This window comes from Oryzias latipes, chromosome 3 (assembly GCF_053564925.1).
Source record: "Oryzias latipes strain Hd-rR chromosome 3, Olatipes_Hd-rR_3.1".
Taxonomy (NCBI): Eukaryota; Metazoa; Chordata; class Actinopteri; order Beloniformes; family Adrianichthyidae; genus Oryzias; species Oryzias latipes.
The window spans coordinates 37,185,071-37,209,448 of record NC_136239.1 but is presented as its reverse complement, the minus strand read 5'-3'; the positions used below and the strand labels follow the sequence as shown (position 1 = coordinate 37,209,448).

The 24,378-nt window shown below is 40.4% G+C and overlaps 1 protein-coding gene across 4 annotated transcripts in view; it reads right to left on the bottom strand.

The window, feature by feature from the left end:
• The window catches only part of phkb (phosphorylase kinase, beta), a 107,569-nt gene that overhangs the window by 73,249 nt on the left and 9,942 nt on the right, over positions 1-24,378 (bottom strand). For all 4 annotated transcript variants that reach the window (XM_020700795.3, XM_011494100.4, XM_078944680.1 and 1 more), the window contains 6 exons: positions 18,829-18,967; positions 14,045-14,144; positions 10,304-10,411; positions 9,789-9,869; positions 6,684-6,799; positions 1,446-1,509 (listed from right to left, as the gene is read on the bottom strand). In XM_020700795.3, the coding sequence (XP_020556454.1) occupies positions 1,446-1,509; positions 6,684-6,799; positions 9,789-9,869; positions 10,304-10,411; positions 14,045-14,144; positions 18,829-18,967 (608 nt within the window). The remainder of the gene's footprint in view (positions 1-1,445; positions 1,510-6,683; positions 6,800-9,788; positions 9,870-10,303; positions 10,412-14,044; positions 14,145-18,828; positions 18,968-24,378) is intronic.

Below are 24,378 nucleotides of genomic sequence, written 5' to 3'. Positions count from 1 at the left end.
GCAGAGTTTCTGTTTTTGTTTGCACAGTAACTTTTTTTTTTGGCAGGTCTTGGCCACCATAGTTATTTGTATAAAAGACATCTTTCCACACCCTTAAACAGTCAGACTGCAACCTCTCCACCATGACCAATACAAAGAGCTTTAGATCTTTTGTAACCCAAATATTTGTTTTGCCTCACAGTTTGTGCAGAAATATGGCTGTTTTTTTTTCCTCCTAACCTCATAAATATAGTTCAGTCTTGACTCATTCTAAGACTGATCTGGAAATAAGGAATCTATGTATCATCTCCTCTGGGTTCCACATCACAGCAGCCCTGTCCTCCCTCCACTGCCTCCCTGCTCCTTTGAAAATTGCTTTCATGATTGACTGATCCCTGTCAAGGTAGGTTCTGGTCTGGCTTAGTTATTTCAGTGGTGTGTTGGCTTCATATGAACGGCCTTAGACCCTCTGGTAAAACCCATCTGACGTTTCAACACTGAAGGTTGAAATTTAGAGGAGATCTAATGTTGCTGCCATCCCAATTTTGGAGGACCTGCGTAAGGGAAATCCGGCTGACAGAATCAGTGTTCCACTTCAGGCCATCTTCTAGAACAGATCAGAAAATATCCCATTTCTAAGACTTAACATCACTTTTTTACGTGCTGACACTTCTGAAAGTCTGCTCTGCTTTTGACAAAGAGTAAATGAGCTGCAAGTCCTCCAAAAGCATCAGACATGATGGTCCGGCCATGCTCTAAGAATTCAATGAGTGACTTATGGGTTCAGTTACAGATCAGCTTTATCCTTCCAGTTCAGCTTGTCTAACACAGAATAAAAAGGTTGATATGGCAGAAAAAAAAGGAAATCCAAACTTTTTGTTAAAGTGAAAAACGCTCAGCTGTAAGGCGCTGTAAGGACAGATGAGAGTCAGCTGGGAGTTTTGATAGGAATCATTAATAAGAAACTTGAAGGCCTGGTGTGCTATCGTTCCCTGATAGGAACAAGGGACGTGACGATGTGCACACACACACACACACACTCGCGGAGGCTTCACACTGGATGGATCATAAAGCAGCCATCGCTATAAATCCTTTCTCTGAACAAGCTGGAACGCAGAATTCATCTCCAGGAACAGTCTACCCTCAATCTTTACTGGTGTCCAGAAGAGCAACACTCCCTATCACAACAACAACAATATAAACACTCCAGATGGATAGTTCAGCATCCAAGGGATTTATCTTTTAAACCTTTCAGGGTAAACATTTCTAGTAAACTGAAAAATGAGTGAAACAAGGATCAATTCTGAAGGCACTATTTACACAAAACCGTCAAATTTTGAAAAAAAAAAAGGTTTATTCAAATGTGGATTTGGAACTAACTTGGGCATTTACTTTTATTAGTGTGATTTTCTGTCACATAAAGCCTGAAAAGATGCTTTGAGATGAATGAAGCACGTTTGACATACCTGGTTTCCAAACAGGTTGAATCCATTGATGGCCTCCAGCGCGGCTTTAGCTAGACCCACTGAGCTGCAAAGAGAGCACACGCCACGAGGGCGTGTCAGTGTCTTCCATGTATCACAGGTCATGAAAGTTAAACCAACACTTGTTTTCTGGGGGGGGGGGGGGGGGGGTTCCAGCCAAAAGCCTCTTAAGGGAGCAGTGATAGTGAGGAGAAACGGTCATTCATTCTGCTGCCACAGTTACCATGGTTTCAGACAGCTCCGAAGACAGATACCAGTCTGCACATAGCAGCTACAGTCAGAGAGCAGATACAAATGAGCCATCAGACGGGAGCAAAGGGGAACAGACGGCAAAACTGACCTTCTGAAGCTTTCCTGCTTCACTGAATATAAGGCATTTATGAATTACAGCAATAAACTCAGCCTAAATGCTCATTTCCCCTGCAGAAAGCATCTAAAGTGATTAAAAAAAGAGGAAATGCCAAAAATCAGAGGTATATCTTCCCCTCTTTTGCAAGAAACCCATTTAGAATCACATTCTGATCTTAAATAGTAGCCATTAGGATTCAATATAACTGGAGGTTCCTGAGATTGTGCTGCAGTGTTTATAATGGAGCTCTTACAAAGGGAAAATAAAAGAGAGTGAGTAAATTTCACAGTGGCTGGCTATTGTGATTGCAATGCAGATACAAAGTGAATCAATTTCACCGTCACGTTTCCCTCTCCAGCCCGCCAAGATTTTCCTTGAAGAGGAGAGAAGAAGGGAAGAAAATAAATGTGTTGCTGAACGACAGAAAACATACAGATGTTCCAGAGGGAAACGCCTTTTTCCTAACACATCACAGGTCTGTAATGTAGAAGGTGGTGCACTTATTGATGTAAGATTTTCATAATCCTCAAAGGGAGACATAGTTAAGGTCCCACTCTAATCATCTTTTAAATTATTTTCAAAGGTTTTCCAGTGGTCTTTTAATTCTAATTATGCCATTCTTACCCATATTTTTTTGCAGAGCGGCAGGAAGTAGTACATCAGAAAGTCACCTTTGACTTGTTAATGTGGAGAAAACCTAACTCCTCTTCCCCTTCCCATAGCTGGAAGCTTTCTCCTTACTCACTCCCCCGTTAGTCTACAGCCCCTCACACCCCCAACCTAACATTAATGGTGCAACAAAAACGGCGAGAAATATTGGAGCTATTCAGCCGTACAGTTTTGAGCCAGACGGCAGCTCAGACGAGGAAAACAAAGATGTACGGGATCTACACTATGTTACCAAAGGTATTGGCTCACCTGCCGTGACTCACAGACGAACTGAAGTGTCACCCCAACCCATAGAGTTCAATATGATGTCAGTCCACCTTTTGCAGATGATGCAGTTTCAACTCTTCTGGAAACTCTGTCCACAAGATTGAGGAGTGTGTTTCAAGGAATTTTGGACCATTCTTCCAAAAGTTCATTGGTGAGGTCACACACTGATGTTGGTGGCGAAGGCCTGGCTCTCAGTCTCCGGTCTAACAGGATCTGAGGTTTTTACTGTAGAAATCTGGAAAACTGCCATTTATTTTAGGAAAAAGAAAAAAATCTATAAATGGATTGGACCCCCCCCCAAAATTGGTTTATTAGCAAATCAGTATATGTTTTGTTGTGTAATCCCTTTTTAAAAAGGTACAACCAAAAAAAAGTTTTGAACAACAACCAGGTGGACTCAGACACATTTTCATGTGTCAGTGAAACAGACACACATTCATCAGCTCTCCGAGCTTCTCCATCATCCACTTTGCAACAGGTTTAACTTCACTTATGACACTCAAAGGAAGTTTTATTCTCTGCCTCTGTAGATGTCATTTTGTGCTCAGCGGGGACTTCAAATCATTTTGCAGATACTCAAAGTTAAACTGTTGCCTTGTGGTCACAAGATGCTAGTTGCTATGGTAACACATCACCAAAAAATGGCAAAAAATATCACTATAACCTTTTTTATATAAACTCTACAAAGATGCTGGATCTAAAGTACTTCTCTTGAGGTCAAGGGTCGGACCATAAACTTGAGGTCATTAAGACACGGAAAAGATGAGACTGCAAGTTGTAGTTATTTTTTTAGTCATTTTCTGTCCAACTTTTTTTGATATACAAGGTAATATCTGTTAAAATAACGCTTAAATATAATTGTACATAAAACAAAAATTGACATTAAAACACATTACTTATCCAAACCTATAAATAGCTGCACTAAGTAAAAAAAAAGACAAAACTGATCCCAAAAGTAAATATGTCTTTTTTTAGGATAAAAATGTATTGTATTAACATTGATATCTATATCGTAACTTTGGTTTCTTTATTTTAAAATCTGCAGAGTGACTGCAGAAACTTAGTCAGCTCTTTGCTCCAGAGTCAAGAATGAATGCACCCGTATGGGGTTGACCTTTACAGGTGTTGCATGTTTTTGGGTCGTACGGGTCCGTGAAGGGTCGTACAGAAGAGCGGCTGCATCTCCATCAAGGGAGGTTATGAAAATGGAACGTACCATTGTGGAACATGTATTGTGGAATATTTGTGGGGATAATGTGAATTACGCCCCTCTACATGCTGTCACTAGTGAGTTAATTCGCAGTAATAACATATCTTTATCACAACTATGCAGATGATCCTCAGATCTATGTGTCACTAACAGCAGGTGAATATTGGCTAGTTAATACATGAAGTTATTGCATCCAACAGATCAATGCATAGATGCAAAACAACTTTCTCCAGCTAAAATCAGGCAAGACTGAAGCCATCGTCTTTGGTCCACAGAAACAACGAGAAAGTGTTGGCAGTTCACTGTTTACTCTCTGTCTCTAAAACCTTCAAATCAAGTCAGAAACCTAGGGGTAATCATGGACTCTGACCTGAATTTTAACAGCCATGGCAATTCAGTAACATCAGCAGCCTTTTACCTTCTAAAAAACATTGCCAAAATCCGTAGGATGCCCAAACAAACAACGCTCTGATGTTCTAATTTCTAACCACCAGGCTGCATGTAAGGAGTGCACACTTATCACGTAAACAGGGAGGTTGAAAAGATGAAAAGTCTGTACGACCACCTACTTCCCCTTTACTTACTCTTGTGTGTTGTTTAAGTGTTCACTACCTGTCGCTTCAAGCATGACTATAGAAAAAATATGCATGAACATTTTTAGTCTACAGGTTCACTGAAAGCGGTCTACATCCTTGTTTTTCCGCGCAGGCCAAACACCAGCAGCTCTAACTGGCTTAAATAATTTAGAAATTGAAGAAAATGATAATCATGATTCTTAACTCATTTCTCGGTCTGAGTCAAAGAGATCCAGTGGATCTTCTTTCAATCTATTTGACAGGAATGGAATTTAAAAAGCGGGTTAAAGAATTTTGAATTGTTTTTAATAACTAGATTAAGTTCAAGGAGATGTTCTGTGACTAAAGTGCTTTTAGTCAAATCAGGAGGAAAGTTAATATTTCCAATAATAATAACCGCCATTTTTTTTGCAGGTTGGATGGCTCCAATTTGTTCTGCCACAAAATGAAATATTCATAAACTCATAACATCCTAATTTTCATGTTATGACTCATTAGGGCTGCAGAACGTCTTGATGTTTATAAGCTGGGATATGCTACTTTACATAAAAGTCTCGGTCCGTCCCTTGCGACGTGGACATGAATCAGAAGTAAATAAAACTTGGATTTGATGTGGACAAATGGAGACTCTGCCAAAACCCTTTCCAGCTCGTTTCCTCTCAGACTTTTTCTGCCCGGTGGCAGCGTGGGAGTAGAAACCACTTCCGGATTTGATCATTTCTACAGATCTTGTTTACACAGGATCGTCCTAAATACGTCAGTGCCACACAGCGGCATTTGCATAAGGCATGTCAATCTAATTTCGCAAATGCACGGATGAAGTACTTCACAAATTGCGGAAATCCTAAGCATGGCCATAAGGGGGGAAAACCGAGCATCAACTCCTCCACATCGAGTTTGTTATCTTTCCTCAAGGATGTCCTGCTGAGCTGCTGCCAATAGCTTCAGATTGTTGGGGGGAAAAGAAAGAAAAAAACATGCATCCCAGAGATAAGCCATGGCAGAAATTGAGGATCTTTATCAAGTCATGGAAGGAGGGGAGGCAGGCCAGCTCGACCTTGGATGATAAATCAGTTAGGTGGAGGTAACAAAAGCTCTCTGCACTGGCTCACAAGACTTGTGCTGTTTGAACATGTACTTCAGAATTCTTATCTTCATCCAAGTTAGGCATTCCGGCGGTGGAGCCGTAACGTGTTCCCTCGATGGTGCTTATTTGCTTGCTGATGGCTGTTGCCAAGCTGTGCTGATTCCAGCGTCGAGTAGATGGCAAATATGCTTCAAACTTAACACTGATGGGAAGCAAAGCATTTCACATACTGGCTTGAGGAGCTTCTCTCCAACAGCTCTCAGCTCTACAGTTATGATTCAGTAGACGCTACAAGATGTCAGATTCCCACCTGAAGTCAAAAATATCAGTTTGGGAATAAAACTTTTACAGATTTTTCAGTTCTTTGAAGGAAGAAAGTGGACTATTTTTCCAAATTCTTTATCATGCTTTAATTCATAATGACAATGAATACAGAAACCTTTAAAATAAAGATATGACTGTTAAAAGTCAGAGAGTAAAACCCTGAAAGATCTTGTGTAGGACAGATTTTATAGTTACAATAGGAGGTTGGGAATCTTCTGACACATGAGGGGTACATTTGTCTAAACCCCTTTTTTATTTGAGGGTAAACTTTATTTTTTATTAATTATGTTTTCATACATTGGTTGTTGGACCGAACAGAAAAAAAAGAAGAGAGTGGGATGTTAGGGATGAGTGATGCATGCAAAGAGTGCACACTTTTCACGTGAACAGCACTAACGGGCTCCTTACGCAGTCTGCATCTCGCCTACTTCACCCCAATTTATTTTCTCCGTATGGGCTCATCGAGCGGTCTACAATCTTGATATTTTGTGCGTGCCACCTGCATGCCTCTCACCATTTTTTCCTATAGACAGCCCGTATCCACCTGTAAGGGTAGTTGGACTAAAACTTTAGCTTCATCAACTTCAGCTTCACTGGCTGCCCTGGAGGGAACATAACACTTCCTTTCTTTGGGTCTTTGGGGTTCCAACATTTGGAAAAACAAAACAATAATTGATCTCTTCTGCTCCAAACCTGAACCTTTCACTCGCTGGGCCAACCTTTTTTTGTCCAGACTCACCTTGAATGCAGCTCTGTGCTGCCATTGTTGTACTTGCTGCCTCGCTCCCACATGCCAAAGTCAGGGACCCTGTAGGCTCTCTCCACACAGAACACCAGGTTCTGGATGAAGGCAACCTGTCAAAGAAAACAAGCAAGAGTCAAACAGCCCGAGGTGATGAACGCAAGACACAGTGCAGGATTTCATCCTGTGCAGCATCATCAGTTGAACTGGTATGGATAGGAACAAATGACCTGTGGTATTGATCTGTAGTGAGGCGATTGATTCTCTCCATGCTAGGTCGAAAAAGATAAAGAGAGCAAATGTTTCACCAGTGCTCAAGGTGAGAGTGTCTCCCTGCAGATTCAGGCTTTATTTAAACAGTGGAGAGTGAATATTTAGACCCACAACAACCAAGCTTGCTTGTTGCGTTACTCCAATTAAAGTGAAAATATTTGCTTTCCTTGTGAATCCCATTTGCTTTTGGGGATTTTTTCACAGGTTTACTAAATTTAACAGTGCATTTAAAAAAGTGTAGCTTAGATCCAACACAGAGAATTGAGAGGAAAGAGCCCAAAAGGTCTACGGGGGAGCAGATTTAAGCCGTGGGGACGCAACATACGAAGGGAAAAAAAGCCTTGAAAGCTATGAAAGGCGAAAAGGTGTTTTGCCGCCTCTCTCTCTTTTTTTAAGGGGTTTTATGAGCTGCATGATTAATGAAGCAGAGTTTTTAGTATCTTAATGGTATCTTAATGAATGTTTCTGCTTAGCAGCCAAACTAGCCCCTCTGCCTGCCAATGCTGCTTTTCCTAAGAACACAGACACATTTGCAAAAGGGAGCTGACACAAATGCGGTTTAAACCTGTGTGAGATGCAAAATAAAAAAATAAAGAAAGGAATACACAAACTAATGAGTGCCTCCATTTCAGGCAGTGTGAGATGGAAAATGGCACGGGGGAAGGAGGTCGATAGAGCATCTTCTGTGAGGACGTGCAGCAGGAAAATGCTGCAATGCAGCTTCCAGCTCCGTCCACCGATGTGGGCACGAGCAGCCGTGGCAGCCAACAACAAACCAATAAATACAGCTGTGATTGAATTAGTCCAAGGGAAAGCCGTTTCATTAGCACAAACTCTTCTGTAGACCGGATGCTAGTTAATAACAGTCTGCGGACACGATTTGCAATCTAGTAAGTGCAGTTTAATCTATAAAAACCAGTCACCTTTGTGGAAAAACCTCCACACTGTTGCCACTATTTGTTGGGGGTAAAAGCAAAGGGAAAAACAGGGGAAGTCCCATTAGCTGCTTAATATCAGACAGTCACAGCTGACTTCAGCAGGGCCCGTTTGGTAAACAAATGGATTTCTCCTCAAAGATCAGCGTTAAGTAAAGCAGCAAATGAGGCGGCTGTAAAAAGGGACGGAATTAATGATGTTACCGCCGCTGTGGCAAAAACAAGCCCAGTAAACTTCACAGCCCAGTCGCAGCTGTTTTATTAGGAGACGAACATAAAGACGACAGAAAGCGACGCCGGACAGATACGTCAAGTTTAGAGGAAAGCGCTTTACACTTACGCCGCCAAATAAGACGCTACCTGCTGGAATCCCAGGAGAAGATTGAATGTAAACAGTTCGCTTGTGAAAGCCGACTGAGCCGCTCACAGGAAGCATAAAGGTGGAGAAGCCATAAATGTGAGTAAGAATCTGGTGATCCAGCTGCAGGATGTTTGCTAAACGACAGCGTTCTCACCTTCATCTGGCTTTAAAAACGATGTCAAAACTAACATTTCTAATTGAAGGACCGATTTTTCACTGGGAAGAAACCGCTTTTTAATGCCTTCACACAATGTCACACAATATTGGTTTCTAAAATGTCAGACATGGATTCCACTAGTCAGGGACGGAGCTAGAGCATTGCACATTTGAGAGCTATTACAAAGAAAAGGATTAACAACACATATTTTTAGGGTTTTATCATTATCACTGTTTTTGTTGCAATGTTTATAGAAGCTTGCACTGATGATTTCTTCATCTTTTTCAACATTTTTTTTTATTTTTATTCTGTTAATCAACAACTCAAAAGTAATGGCTGATTTTGATTATTTAATTTTCAATTAATTTTAATTTATTGTTACTTTTTAACGTTTCAAGTAATTTAAGTGAGCATTGTGGACTTTCTTTGACTGATATATATATATATATATATATATATATATATATATATATATATATATATATATATACACACACACACACACACACACCCACACACACACCCACACACACACACACACACACACACACACACACACACACACACACACACACACACACACACAAACACACACAGTACAGACAAACCTTCCCATTTATTTGAATGAGAAGCTGTGTCCAAACTTTTGGTCTGTATATATCTGCCTCCTTTATAAGACTCTCAATTATTACAACAAACTTTCACAAATCAATTAAAAAACTGTCACAGATCATGATTTGTTTTGATAGATTTTTTTGTAAAAAATACAGTTATTATTGAGCCTTTCATGGCATTTTCTAGATTGTTTCATAAATTCTCTGCATTTACTGTTATATTACTGCTTTAAATATGGGCTTCTTTTTTTTTCTTACAAATATTTTTCTTGGTATTTGTGGATAAAGTTTCTTTATACATGATTTAAAACTAATTAAAAGCAACTAAATCCTTCCATTTCAACCTGATAAATAATCCGTTTGATTGATCACTTTATGGATAATATGATTTTTCTGTAGAATAATTATGTGACGTATTTAAGTGTTATAGGTTAACCATCAAATAACTACACAGTAAATCAAATATGAAGCAATCATTGAGTTTTATTTTAAAAACAAACAGAATTATTAAAAAGCTATTTTATGGTTTCCTGTATTTGTGATTTCCAGCTAGGGTTTCAATTAGTCATGACTCCAAGGAATTTTTGATTAACCAAAAAAATTACATCTGTTTCTACTGACATGTATATTTTCTCTTCTTTTTCAATAAACATTACTTTCAAAATGTGTTTTTATTGTCCTTTTTGACATAATTTGAACAAACGATGCGGAAGTGAGTCTGCAGGGGTCCACGATCGACCCCCTCTGCAGTCGTTTATTTACCTCGTCCGTGTTGTAAATGATCTGCAGGCCGGAGCAGATCATCTCCACCAGGTACAGCAGGAACAGAGAAACGGCATCGATCTGCAGCGAGGACACAAGCGGGGACAGGAGGGAATCAGCGCTTCAGATACCGTCTCAAAAAGAAAAAGAAAAAGACCATCATTTGTACTCCGTCTCTTAGCCTCAAATTTGTCAAGGCAGCTGTTTTCGATTTCCTATACAGAGTAGATTCTGAGACGTGAGCTTTATGTTGGCTATTAGGCCTGCGGCTTTGGGCTGCCTCATCAATAATGGTGGAAGAATCAACAGCTTGAAGGTGAACGTGTTGAAACCGTTCACTAAAAAACAACTTTCACTCCTTATGTATTCAACATGATTTACATTCCAACCCGAAACTCTCGACACCTGCCGTTGAAGCTAACTCTAACTGCAAAAGCCTGTACGGATCCCTTCTCTGTGTTCTGTGTGCAGAAAGATTCCCAGAAATCCAGACAGCTGGGTTTGGCTGCGCCGACCTGCAGGTGGTGGTACTCGCTGTTGGAGTAGACCTCATCGCCGGTGTCCACGTTGAACACAGAGTGCAGACATGTGGAGGGACTGGGATCTTGTTTAAACTGCTCCACCTGGAAGATAGACATGGAGAAAAGGAGGTCTGAGCTCCCAGAGAGAGCCAGAAAACACTGAAAGAAACATTCATCTGTTTGCTGATGGGGTATGAGGACACACTAAGCTTTTACAGACAAACAGCCAATATTCTAAAAGCCTAATATGCCTCGCATTTTGTCGATTAAATCACTAAAGAATAAAATAGCAAACAGAATTGTTGATGTATGTTTTGATCTAATAAAGTACAAAAGAAACATTTCTCCAGAGTCAGAGCCTTTTTCCAAATCAAACCCAGCTGATCTTTTGCAGAATCTTCTTTAAATCATTCTTCTTTCATTTCAACTTAGTCTTTTTTACATTTTCTTAGCTCCTATTTTTCTATAAGTTGCTGGTATGGTAGCAGGTGCATGGCTGCTCTGCTGCAATCCATAAATAAGTGTTTGTGTGCATGTGTGTGTGTGTGTGTGTGAGACTGTAATGCCCTTCAGGCCTTGAAGATAGCAGGGAAGCGATTTATGGCGATATATGTATGAATAAATCAAATATTTTACTTGCACGGTGCTTGAATATTTCAAATATGTCGCAATATTTTCTGAGGTTCAGTGACCCGTTCTGAAGTTCACCTGTGTGTGAGTCAGTTTTCGGTCAAACTACGGCATCACTGTGAGCGGTTCTCCACAACCGTTAGGTTTTGTGTTTAGCGGTTTGTTGGTGGTTTGCTGCATCGACTCAGCTGCACACTAAATCACAGCTGGGCCGCCAACACTGTCGAGCAGTTATAAATAATTGCCCCTTTGTCCCATTTTTACCTCGTTTGTTTCTCTTTCCCGGACCTCTGTCTCTGCTCGCTCAGTCATTACCCTCCACAAACTGTCTCCATTTTTCCTCTGCCTCCCAGTTTTCCAATATGCTGCGGCTTCTTTTAACATCTTTATCTTCGTTTCTCAGAAAACCTTTTGTTACCTCATTTGGACTCCTGTCTTTCCTCACACATTACTGTGTTCAGGTCAGAGTAAAGAGCCTCTGTCCTACTTATTCTGAAATGGGTCCATTTCCCGCCGTCCCACAGCGTGTCTGCGTGAGCGTGCACAGTCAAATTATAATGGGCACGCCGGTTTGGGTCTCCAAAAACCTTCTTTTGTGGAAAGGACTCCTTCTTGCTCACACAGAGTCAAGGGACTTCATGGTGATGAGTTTGAAAGCAGCAGATCGCCATGTCAACATGAGCTGGAAATGATCAACCCCCCCCCCCCCCCCCCCCCAAAATAAATATTTATGGGACAAAGAGAAATTATTTGACCAAGTTTGACTTCAGAGGGGGTTGAATAAAGAATTTTAAGCTTTTTAATCTAAAATTAAGGAGAAGAAAAAACAGAAGTTGGTTTTATGACACCAGACGGAAGAGAAATAAATGAGTGAAAACAAAACAATAAAGCAAAATTTCTCTGAAAGCAAACGATGATTTGGCATAAAGTGCTGTTTGGAGTGAGGAAAGAAGCTCACCCACAAAAATGCAACGTATTATTGTGATCGTCTTCCATTTGACCCTGTTAGTCTCTAACACCATGGTTAGGGGCATTTTGGCCTCTTTAAAAACTTATTTATGAAAAGCCCCCTGAAAATCCATCCTCATCATCTCAATAACGCTTTAGGGGAGAGGTGTTTTAACTGTTTTTCTTTGGACTCCTGATCAAAGTGACACTTCCTGAACCTCTACAACATTCTGATTTACAGATTGTTTACCCACACACAGGCCATCAGCTGGGCTCAGTGGAGGCACTTTTGTTTTTCAAAATGCTAGAGGGGGTCAGTGACAAAAAATGTTGAAACATTATTCATTCTCGCTAAAGTTTTTTGTGAAGAAATTGAGAACTAAAAGGCGTGTCACGCAGGGATGGGTAACTGTAGGCCTCGAGGGCCGGTGTGTCTGCATGATTTCCATATATCCAAGCCCTATTCATGATTGATTACTTGGTTCAGGTGTGTCCACCCTATTAGAACATGCCAGAGCAGGGTATGTTGAAAGACATGCTAAAATGCAGCCCTCAAGGCCTGGAGTTGTCCATCCCTGGTCAGAGAATCAGAGAATCATGCAGCAAATGACCTCCAGAAACATTCTCAGAGTGAGCGTCTAGAACCCATCTCCAGCATGTCTCAATGTATTCTCCCTTTGGTTTTTGTGTGTTATAAAAGATAAGAATGTGTATGTGGTGACCTATGAAACTAAACTGTTGACAAAACAAGAATATGACATTTCTGCCCAAAATGATAAATGGGGTATAATTATAAAAAGCGCTTTTAACCCTTGTGCTATCTTAGGTGACCCCACCCTTACATTGACGTGTTCTCCAACCATGACAAAGGTGGATAAAGGTGGAAAGATATCATGTAATCCATGGAAACCAGTGAAGATCACAAATCATTGAAGAAAAAAGGTTCAGACCACTGTCTAGTGGGTCTAGATGACCCAACTCCCAACATTAAAGTGCCAAGGATAGCACAAGGGTTACGGCTCAAAGTGCTTAACAGTCCAGGTCCCATTCACCCATGCACACACATTAACACACTGATCTGCTGTCATTCATGGCACCAACCTGTAACCACCAAGAGCAATGTGGGGATCAGTATCTTGCCCAAGAGCACTTCGACACATGACTGGGCAAGGTGGGACCTTATCTGTGATTTTCCGATCAGAGGTCGACCGCTTTACATCCGCACCACGGCCATCACACAAGAGCTTTGCTGAAAGTCTTTCTGACTTCCATACAGTGTTCCCTCCATATATCGCAGTTCAATATTCACGGTCTCGCTAAATTATTTTAGAGCAATGAACCTTTTTTTTCCCCCTGTGTTCTGCATCCTGATTGGTTGTAGACTATTGTCAATTAAACTCCTTCGTGCCGTGTCCCCTGTACGGAAGGCTTTAATAAAGCACTTTATGCCCTTTTTACCTAATCCTAATCAGATCTTTCATGCTGGGAACACAAACAAAAGCCTCATTTCCTGCCTGTGAAATGATCCGCTCCAAACTGTTTCTCCTGCTGACCGCTTGCCTGAAACTTTTCCTCTGAATTTACAGAGGAGGAGACCCAACCGATCACAGAAGTCTGTTTTCTGTGGATGTTGAAATGATTTATTGCGACGAGGCGTCAGGTGTACCTGAGAGAAGCGCTCAAACTGAGATGTTAATTAAGTCCAAATGTGGCAACAGTTTACTCCCTCCCGTTTTATTTCTCTGTATAAACACAAACTCTCTACGAAAACAGCCTCCTATGTTCTCTCTTCAAACACTACAGAGCGAGTCCCAGCTGCTGTATACAGCCGGCCACAGCCTCGTGTCAGATCTTCAATAAAAGCAGCATGTTCTCCATAAGTGGTGGAGACGGGGCCGTAACAAACGCAGCTCTGCGTAATTAACTGTGTAAACGCAGCTTTGTAATTAAGACACAGAAAAGCGCTCTTCTAAATTAGGTCGTCAGGGTCAATGACGGAGACCAGCTTTCTAAGGTACGCACTGCAACTATGCCTCAAAAATAAAACTCCCCTACTAAGATTTCGCTTCAGACGTCTACAAAGACTGACGCTCTTTTCTTCTAACAATTCCAGTTTTCAGAGCTGAGGAGGTAGACAACTCTGGACTACAAGCTCACCTTATCTGCCTGCCGCATGTAGCAGTAGAGAATCCCCCGCATGCACTTGATGGTGGAATGCTCCAGTTCATGAGTTCGACCCAGGTCATCATCGATGCGTCTGTCGAAGAGGGAAAGTTAAGGCAAACATGCTTATTTTTGCTCAAGAAACAAACCCTAAAAAATAAAAATAATTACTAAGAGAGACAATAAACAAAGAAGCTCAACATATGGCCATAAAGAGTATGTTTCTTTCCCTTTAAGTTGTCTTCTAAACATCAAAACAATGAAGTTACTTTGGTTAAAAGTCCAAGCAACACCCTTGGCCATATCATGAAATTACCTACATCACGCTTCATCATTTGCTGTATTTTACTACATAATCATAAGTCACATGCACCACATTTTTGGGTTGTCCGGGTCCGAGGAAGGTTATAGAAAGGCTGTATTGTTGTAGATGTATTAGTGTTTCTTGAATCCTCTTTAATGCCCCGCTCTCTGGTCTCTTTCAAATTTACAACTATTACTAAGTTCTGACGAGAGGAACACATTACACCCATTTTTAAATCGCTGCATTGGCTCCCTGTGCGTTTCAGAAACGATTTCACGATTCCTTTAATGGTTCATAGATGTTTTAATGATCTTGGGGCTTCTTATTTAAATAATCTTCTTTTACCCCTCTGTCCTCGTTGCTGTCCCGGTCTGGGTGGCCACTGTGGCGGAGCTGGCTCCTGGTATGAAGAGATTCCCAAATACTCTTTCCTCACAGAAGAGCCAAGCCCTAACTTTATTTTAGAAGTTACTTTTATAAGTATCATTGTGTGTGGGGTCATGGGTTGCATGTTTTAATTAAGGGAGTGGGAATTGGTGATGGGTGGGTTGGGTTTTTATTGTAAGGGCCCATATCATGCAACATCAAATTTTTGAGTTTTTAAGTGTTTTATAATGTTCATTCCTTACAAAAACAACCCCAAAGCGGTATTTTGATCCGTTCGCCCATTTCTGAGTATTCCTCTAAAAACCTGCACTCTGAGCACCAGTCCCTCCCAATCCACAAAAACGAGTGTGTTCTCACATTGTGATGTCACAAAGTGAGGAACAGCCCCTTCCAGGAAGAGCCTGCGCTGCCGTGGAGTGAGCGGTGATCAGCTAAACACTTTTATTTTCTATGCACAATATGCACATCCATCTATGCAAAAGTTTGAATGTTGAAACGCAGACACGCTGCCGAGGCCAACTCTAGGTTGAAGTCATAAAAAAGAAAATCCTTCTTTAGTGTGCCAAATACTTGTATAGCGCTTTTCTACCTTCCTCGAAGGCCCAAGACGCTTTACAGTCACAAACCCATTCACACACTCATGTGTGAATGGGTTCACACATGATTCAATACCATCGAACACTGGCGCCAACCTTCCATCAGAGGCAAGTTGGGGTTGAGTGTCTTGCCCAACGACACTTTGACACATGGGCGGGCAATGTGGGAATCAAATCTGCAATCTTTCGATCAGAGGGCGACCGCCCTACCACTGCACCACGGCCGCCATTTCTCACCCGCAGACAGCCCTAATCCATCCGTAGGGGTAGTTGTGATTTAAGCTTCAACAGTGTTGGGGTCCAACAATTTATGTATTAAGATAAACCTGATATAAATGTATAAATATACATGACCCTGTGCCTTTTCAGAATTAATCCCATATTTAGAAAATCCGTCTCAAAAAGCCGCAGGATCACCTCCACTTGGCTACATTTACGAAACCATTATTCATTTTTAGTTGGCCCCGCGGATTTGGCCAGCTTTTTGAAAAATAAATGGGTCTCAGCAGTTGAATTGGAGTTCCATCTAATTGGGGTACTAAAAAACTGAAGGGACATTTGTTGCTTTCAAATGGATAAAAACGTATTTATAACAACTTGAAGTTAAGACGATCAATACCATCTTTCCAAATTGATCATAGTCTCTTGCGCTGCATTAATACCTTGAGGGCCAAATGGAGGAAGCTTTAATGAACAAAAGCCAAATGCTAATTCACAACTTGGAATCTATTCCTGACATAAAAAGATAAGGAAACGGAGCACAACTGGCCATGAAACTGATTATTAGTGAAATTACTTGCTATGCAGCACTTCCTTAAAAAAATGGATGCAGCTCTAAAACAATTTTTCAACCATCGTGCAAAAGTTTTTTGGTTGCTCACCTGCCTGCAGAAATTCTTCTTCGTACTCACTGCCTTGAAGTGTAATTTTGCCTTTATTTGAGGGCATTGTGACCAAACATATTTCAAGCACTGAAATGAAGTAGGAACATTTTATTTTTTCCATTTGCGGCCCATGATGGAGGCAGGGTTCTGCAGCCGCGGAGAATGAGTGAAGACAAATGACACGGCTGCAAAAACACGCACAAATCAATGGCTAAATCAGCATTTCTGAGGAAAATGCAATCAAATCTAATTCATGTCAAACTGGAGGGTTGAGTCTGAAACACCGAGGCGCTCAGTAACCAATCGTTTACAGGAGTCAGCACATTGGAGGTGGGGCTGCAGACAAACAGGGTCCTCTACGTTTCATTTAAGCCACGTCAGCCTGGCGGTTAACAGCAGACTGTGGGAGGCTGACAGTTTAATATGCATGAGGTGATGCAACAATGGCCAAGGGTAAAAGTAACATGCCAAGCTCTTCAAAGTGAATAATCGGGGATATCAACAGGAAAAGGTTAGAGAGATTACAAAACCCCATTTTACTGCGAACTGCAAGTCAATCACATCCAAACAAAAATAAATATTGAAACGAGTTAATCAATGTTTTACTACTAGAAGTGGGCATTTGTGGCAAATTCCCTGTTCTCATCAGACCCACAGCGGCTGTAAGTAATGTCGCTAGTCAAGCCTGTCAGATGAGAATCATCTTAATTAAATCCCAGTGACAATTCTAATAGAAGTCAGCTTTGACTGATGACTGGAAGATCTGCCGCTGGTCACATCGCAAGAATCTTCTCTATTTTTAACCCTCTTCTGACTTCCGTCTTCCCCCTTTGTCTAGCTGTCCCCTTCACTCCTTTTGTCATTCACTCTTTCTCCATCATCCTGCACAATCACTCTAACCCCTTACCCCCAACGTGGTCCTTCCTCTCCCAGCCTTTTTGAATGAATCAATCCATTACAGACTGGAATGGACCAGCTAAACTGTAGACATGCACTTTGAGGATTTGAACCGATCTATTACTCAAAGTGTTCTAAAACATTACTTGCTCTCATGTTGTTTGGTTTCTGTGCAGGCTGGATGTGACTCCACTCATTCACCTGTGGATCCTGTAGCGCAGTCACAGTTGCCTGCACTGTAGTTATTGGGCACACATTACTTAAATAGCAACTCCAAAGAAAATGGAATTTTCTCATGTTGTAGGACATGCATAAAGAAAATTAAGATTTAAATGACATTTCTGAGTATTTCTTTGTTCAAATCAGGAGCACACAAAAAAAAGTCAATTGAAAAAGCTTGTACGTGACAGCCACTGTCTCCCGGCTCTGCTCCATTCTGATGCATCCACTTCCACACGTTAGATCCGTTAACGTCTTTGTTTTCCTCGTCCGAGCTGGAATCTGGATCAAAACTGTACAGCTGGATAGCTCCGATATTGCGCCCTACTTTTGTTGCACGGGTAATGAGGGTTGTGAGGGGCTGTAAGCAAGTGGGAGAGAGTGTAAACAAAGGGCTGATGGGAAATGGAGCCGGTCCTGCCCACAACTCAGAGGTGAATTTTTAATGAACTCCTGCAGCTCTCCAGAAACTATGTCTTACAAAACAACAGAGGTTTTTTGAATTAGGCTAAAAACAGCATAATCCTACTTAAAAGACCACTGGGAACGCTTTGAACATATACAAAAATATGAGTGGGACTTTAAGGACCTCTCTCTTTGTCTTCACTTTTGGCTTGCCTTATTTATTAAAGTGTTATGTGCCTTATTCATTGCTGGTATTGGGTGGTCAATAAATGCTTGTGACTCTGGTTCTTCCATGCCTCTGGGTCCTCACCTGGTTGCATGACGGGGACAAAAAGGGGTTTATATACAGGCTCTGTCCGGTCAGTAAACCCTAAACATTCGTTTTGGTTCCAAAAGTTGGTAGGAGAACATTTTTCCTTTTTTTTCTTCCATCCCACTCATGCCATTGAATGTGGGAGTTGATTTACATGTTCTACAGGCTGCCCACCATGTTAAAACTTGTGAGACTTTGCTTGGTGAGAGGGGCTGTTCACAGACATTTGACATTTACGTCGAGGTTCTGCAGTGCGAGCATCATTCCCAAAGTCACGGAGAGCTGCAATTAACCAAATTAGTCATGAAGAAAAGCTCAACAATGAAGTGAAGATTTGACATGCAGCTTAACAGTTTGCAGCTCCACTTTGACTTGACCGACTCGAGGATAAAACCTGACGCACAACACCGTGCAAAGGTTTGAATGCACCCCTCAATTTGACTTATTTGTTTCCAGGAAAACTTTCTTGGATTCTTTTAAAGTCTTTGTAAACAATTTGATAAGCAAATGATTTTTTGGCCTTGTTCTTTAAACAAAAAGTTTATAATTAATTTTAAGACATTTATAATTAACCTTTAAGATAACCCAAGGATTAAAAATATCCCCATGCAATTTGGGTTTAGCAGATGTTATATTGCCATTTTGCACAAAACATGAGTAAAATAAAAGTTTTTAATAGGATTACTCATAGATATCTAAAGTATAAGTATGACCTTATGCACTGCAAGAAGAATTTTACATATAACCTTAATGTTTTAGTAATAAATACTGACCTGTAAGCCAAAGCCAGAGCCCAAGATCCAGCAGCGCAATACAGAGAGTCCCGCACCTTTGCCTCTTTGCAAGTGGGGCATGTTTTGACAGGAAAAAGGCCGGTGGTGGGGCTCTGGTAGTTCAGAATGGTTGTCTTGACTACAAATGGAAAGAGAATAGAAAGGAAAATGATCAATAAACACTTTTAAATTCAGATGTTTAAAAGTTTCAACAGCTGATTTACTGGTAAAAAAAAAAAAAAACACTAAGCCAGAAAGCACAGCTTTAAACAACATTTAGACCATAAATAGTCATAAGTCCATTTCGTTTTAAAGTATCTCACTGAGCTGTGTCAATGTCATGACCAAAAACAAGCAACATTTGAGGAATACTTTTCCAAAATCATCTTACAGTAACTGCAGCTGTTTTTGGTAGGGACTTTCCATCAATCAGAAAAAACAAGAAAGGAGACAGGCAGATTACCTATAAAAGTAAGGATTCTGTGCTTTAGTTTGTTTTTTTCCTGTGTTCTTTCATGTCATGTTTTGAATTGTTTCCCCTTATCAGTCACTCCTAGTTCACGTTGATCAACCTCACACAATTTTGCACAATTTTCTGTCAATTATCCTATTAAAGCGTCTGCTTTTCACTTTATCCTTGTCAGTTCTTCTGTTCTTCTCTGCTCTGTCACCCTTTTTGTGTCTCCATGGTTTTTGTCACGTTGTGGTTCATTTATTAAATGTTTAAGTTTCTGTCGCAAAGCCTGGTCCCTTGCCCTTTGGGTCCTACACAACCAGTTTTTAACAATAAATCTGTCACTAAATGGAGACAAAAAGAGATAATCTGACATTCAGGCCACAGAAATCTCATACCACACGGTTGTACAATTGTTGCCTGACAGTAGATACGTATTCTCAGGTGAATCTGTGCCACCAAGTTAGCCAAGATTCTCAGTTTTGTGTTCAAAATTTGCCAACATACATATTTATGTCAGCCTGAGTTTAAAATACCAGTTAGAAGTAACTAAAAGTATTTTCTGGTTTTTTGCTCTTGCATTGCATCTGAAGATTTGTTTTGTTTTGCTGAATTAAAGAACTAAAACGTCAAGTCTGTTGGATCTCATCTCCCAAAAAAAACTCACAGCCCTAAATATGCACAAATTTAAACTCTAATCAAATAAAACACAAGATTTTTTGAAAACTCACCTCCCCTTCAAAGTTATCAAAATAAGAACTATAGCAACACTGAAAAGATCTGTGGTCCTAAACTGAAGCTCCATCTTGTTTGGGTAAAAATATGACTTTTTCCATGGGGGTCATTACAACCAGTCTCTAGTGGACTTTTAAGGAATTGTAACAGTTGGCACTTCCAGGGTTTGTCTTAAAATTGACAAAACCAAAAATCCCCTAAAAATTGTGTTTGATTAAAATAAAACTCCTAGGATAAGAAATGTTTGACACATGACTGCAAAGCTCCGCCATTGAAAAATCCCCCAGCTGTTACCATAGTGAGTGTGAAGATCGGGAATTATTTATTTGGAGATAAGAGAGACACATTACGTTTCAGCTGTGATATAATGTGAAAATTTGAGCAGAGTTAGTGGATGAACAAAGACAAAGTCAGACAGCAGAACAGAGAACATCCATTGAAGCGGTGCAGAACAAGTCAAAGCTCTTAATGCATAAACAGATCACTGCCCTGCAGAAACATATGCTCCTGCATAGATTACTGAATACATCACAGCATATATTACTGATTCAGGCTGGCTGCTTCTCACGCGCACACACACACCTCCAGCAGAGGTCTAGCATTAATGACTAATGCATCTTGAGAGATCACTCCATTTTTCATCAGAACATTATACTGATGCAAATGAAGGGGGCATCCATTCTGGACTGTCATTTGTTAGGGGGACAAGGAGAGGGAGACGGAGGAGACTGATGCTTGGAGAGGATAAAGATGTAAATGGGGAAAAGAGAGACGGAGTGTACATGGGAATCAAAGTGGAATGAAGAAATTGAATGCATGTGTCTGAATAAACACTTTAGCTGGCGTAACAGGTCGCTGACAAAGAGACGAGGAGGAGAGTATCTGTGTTTGTTTATGGATGAGTCAAATGAACCTGGCAGACTTGAGGCCCCGGCAGGGAAATAATGATTGATTGAGTAAATTATTAGGGGGAGTATTAATAAACTTCACTGAAAGTTCAACTCTTGCTGTGAGGTGACAAACTAATGAAGTGCCATTTCATAACATAGTGGTATTTCCAGGCACACCAGGGCTCTCTATGCACATTTATGGACATAAAATGATACTGTAAGTGCCAACTTTTCACCTACAAAGAGTAAATAGGGTTAGACTTGTTTTATTTCATTTATCAGAAAGCTCTGCAAACACAAAGAGCAGACAGTGAGGAGACCTAACTAACAACCTTAATTTATCAGATGAGATTCAGTGGACAAAAAAGAATTTGGCAGTAACTGATTCAGCAAGTTGTCCCACTTAAAAAGAGGAGATAAGTCTGTAAGTCTTATTATTGGTACACTTTAACTGTAAGAGACAGAATGGAAAAACAGAATCCAAGAAATTGTATTGTGTGATTTAAACAGAATTTATCTGAATAAATGGTGCAGACATTAAGTATTTGGTCAAAGGCGAAGTTCACCTCAATACTTTGTAACTACTATCTATGTATGAACTTATGAAAATACTATATAACCCTTGTTGTCCATGACAAAGGTCACATGTTTTCTGTAGTTTTTCTTTATCTTTTTACCAGGTTTATGCATCCTGTAGGTCCTATTTTGGTCCATTCTTCCATGCAGATCTCAAGAGCTGTGATGTTTTGGATCCGTCGCTGAGTGACACGGACTTTAAACTCCCTCCAAAGATTCTCTTTTAGATTTAGGTCAAGAGACTGGCTCAACCCCAACAGAACCTTGACATGCTTTTCATGTAGCTGCTCCTTCGTTGTCGTGCAACGTCTTTTAATGTCCTCAATAATGGAAATAGGTTTCTGCCCAAAAAAAAATCACATCATATATGGCTTTGTTCATCCTTTCCTTAACAAGGATCAGTCTTCTTGTCCTCTTTGCAGAAAAGCAGCCCCAAACCATGATGTTTTCACTCCCATACTTCAAATACAGGATAGTATTCTTTTGATGCAACACAGCACGAGGCATTTGTACCAAAGAGTTCCATCTTGGTTTCATCTAACCACATGCCCTTCTCCAATCCTCCTCGGGATCATCCAGCTGGTATCTGGTAACTTTAGATTGGTCTGGACATGTGCTGGTTTAAGCAGGCACACCTTTGGAGCTCTGCAGGATTTGAATCCATGTCAATGGCGTGTCTTGGTCAGTTGAACAAACTTGTCCCCCGGTGTCCTTCGAGAGCTTTTTGGTCTTGGTCATGGTGGAGAGGTTGCAGTCTGACTGTTTAAGGGTGTGGACAGGTGGGACACATCTCCAGTTCAAACAGGTAATTAGTGGAGGATAAAGCTTCTTAAAGAAGTAGTAACAACTTGTTTTTTGCACCACTACACTAATAAATATATTTTAATAATCGTTCAGTGAGAATACTCTCATAGTGGAAGTGTACCTTTAAAGACCTTTCTCATCTTTTCATCAGACTGTGTGAAAGATGACCGTTTTCTAGTCCCACTTTTTTGGGCCTGTTAACTAGAAGGAGTGAAACATGGGCAAAAAATGGTGCTATGAAGCCCCCATAACAGACAAGATGAAATTCCTGAAATCTTCCAGTTGACTGAAGGAGTTTTCCCAGTCATGGTGAGGGTGGTGAGGGTGGACTCCTTGAAAATGAAAGAGCAAGCAAAGGAAACAGCTGGTGGCTGTTAGATTGCATAAAAGGCAGAAGAAGTATTCAGGTGGAATGAGTATAAATGACACAGATGCAACATATTATTACCAAAAGACAGACTTAGACTGCAGAATATTACAATGTAACCATAACTTTTCTATTTTTTTCAATTCAATTTCTTTATTTCAAACAAATGAAAATAAACACAAGAGTTTAAATAGACAGATAAAACAAGACTGTGTGCTTGAAAAGGAGTGGGTTGAAGAGCAATCTTGTATGATCCCACTCCTTTTTTACAACACCTTTTTATGTGCGTATTTCTATTAAAAGTTTTGTTCAAAACATTTACATTACATTCTGCATAGCACCGATGCAGAAGTGACATTTGTGTTTTTATTAATCATTTCTGGCCTTGTAAAGTTCCTTTAGTGACATCTTGTAGGTTTTTTGAATACACGTAAACTTTTGCTTCGTTTTAAACCTTCGTCCAACCCGTTCCATAAATCCACACCACAAATTGTTAAGCACATTTTATTTTTTGTAGTACGAATGCACTGCTCTTTGAAGTTCAGCCATAATCCCCATCTCTGTCCTTGAACATTTGTTTTATGTTTATCCGAAGTAAGTTATCTCTGGCTTTATACATGATGAGTGTTTTTTAAATTTCAGTAGTTCCCATATTTTCAATAAAACCGACTTTAAAAATAGTGCATTTGTCCCATCATCCACACCATTAACGATTCGAATAGCATTCTTTTGTAAGAAAACAAACATTGTAGATTTGTTTTACTGGTATGTCCCCAAACTTCTACACTGTATTGTAAATATGGTAGTATTTTCTTAGTATTATCTGATGTCTCCACATTAAGTCTACCAAAGTGGTTTGGAGAATTGGGAGGTTTGCCATTTGGACCAATCTCTGCTAAAATGTTTCAATGATATCGAACAGCCAGACCCCAGACAATAGTCTGGGAAAACGCTGATGTCTTTGATGGATCCATGATTGGAGGAGCAGGCGGACAAATAGTTGGATGAAGGAACGGAGAGATAATATGGATGGATACTGTCCAAATTTCATCGTTTCGTAGCTTTGTTGTCATAGACCTGCTGCTTTGTTAGGTCTGTTGCTCTTATGACGCTAAAGTGATGCCTGAAAAAAGGTTTTTCTGACCGAGAGCTCAAACTGCTGACAACACAGAAAGAAATTCAAAGCCAGATAATCTGCAGGTAATGTCTCAGATGAAAAAAGTTAGGTCATCGTTAGAAGTAGAATAACGAGAGCGCAGGGTGTTGTTCTGCGTCGGATTGAAAGTTTCTCCGGATGCAAATCAAGTGTTGTTGGGGCTTTTCTGCCTCCCCATCCATCAAGTTAATGTCCCACTAAATCAGCAGCTAATGTCTCAGACACACACAGTCTGCTCTTTTACAATGGGTCATTTCACTGCACCGATGGGAAGGAGAAAACAGGGGGAACGATAGAAAAAAGGAGGAAGAAACAATAGAGACTAAGATGCTTCACTGAAAGACAGGCATTATGCGATGTTCATCATTTACGTCAGTGCTAACAATAACTTCTCCACCACTGCTGACTCTGATAATGTTCAGTGTGCTGCAACATCTGTGAGTGGAGCTAAAGCTGAACGGAAAACAAATGAAAAGCAGCAGAAAGTGTCTGTGGAATGCTGACAGAGCAGTATCTCTGAATGAACCAATATGGAAATACCTCCTGTGCAAAAGTTTTGGAAAATTAC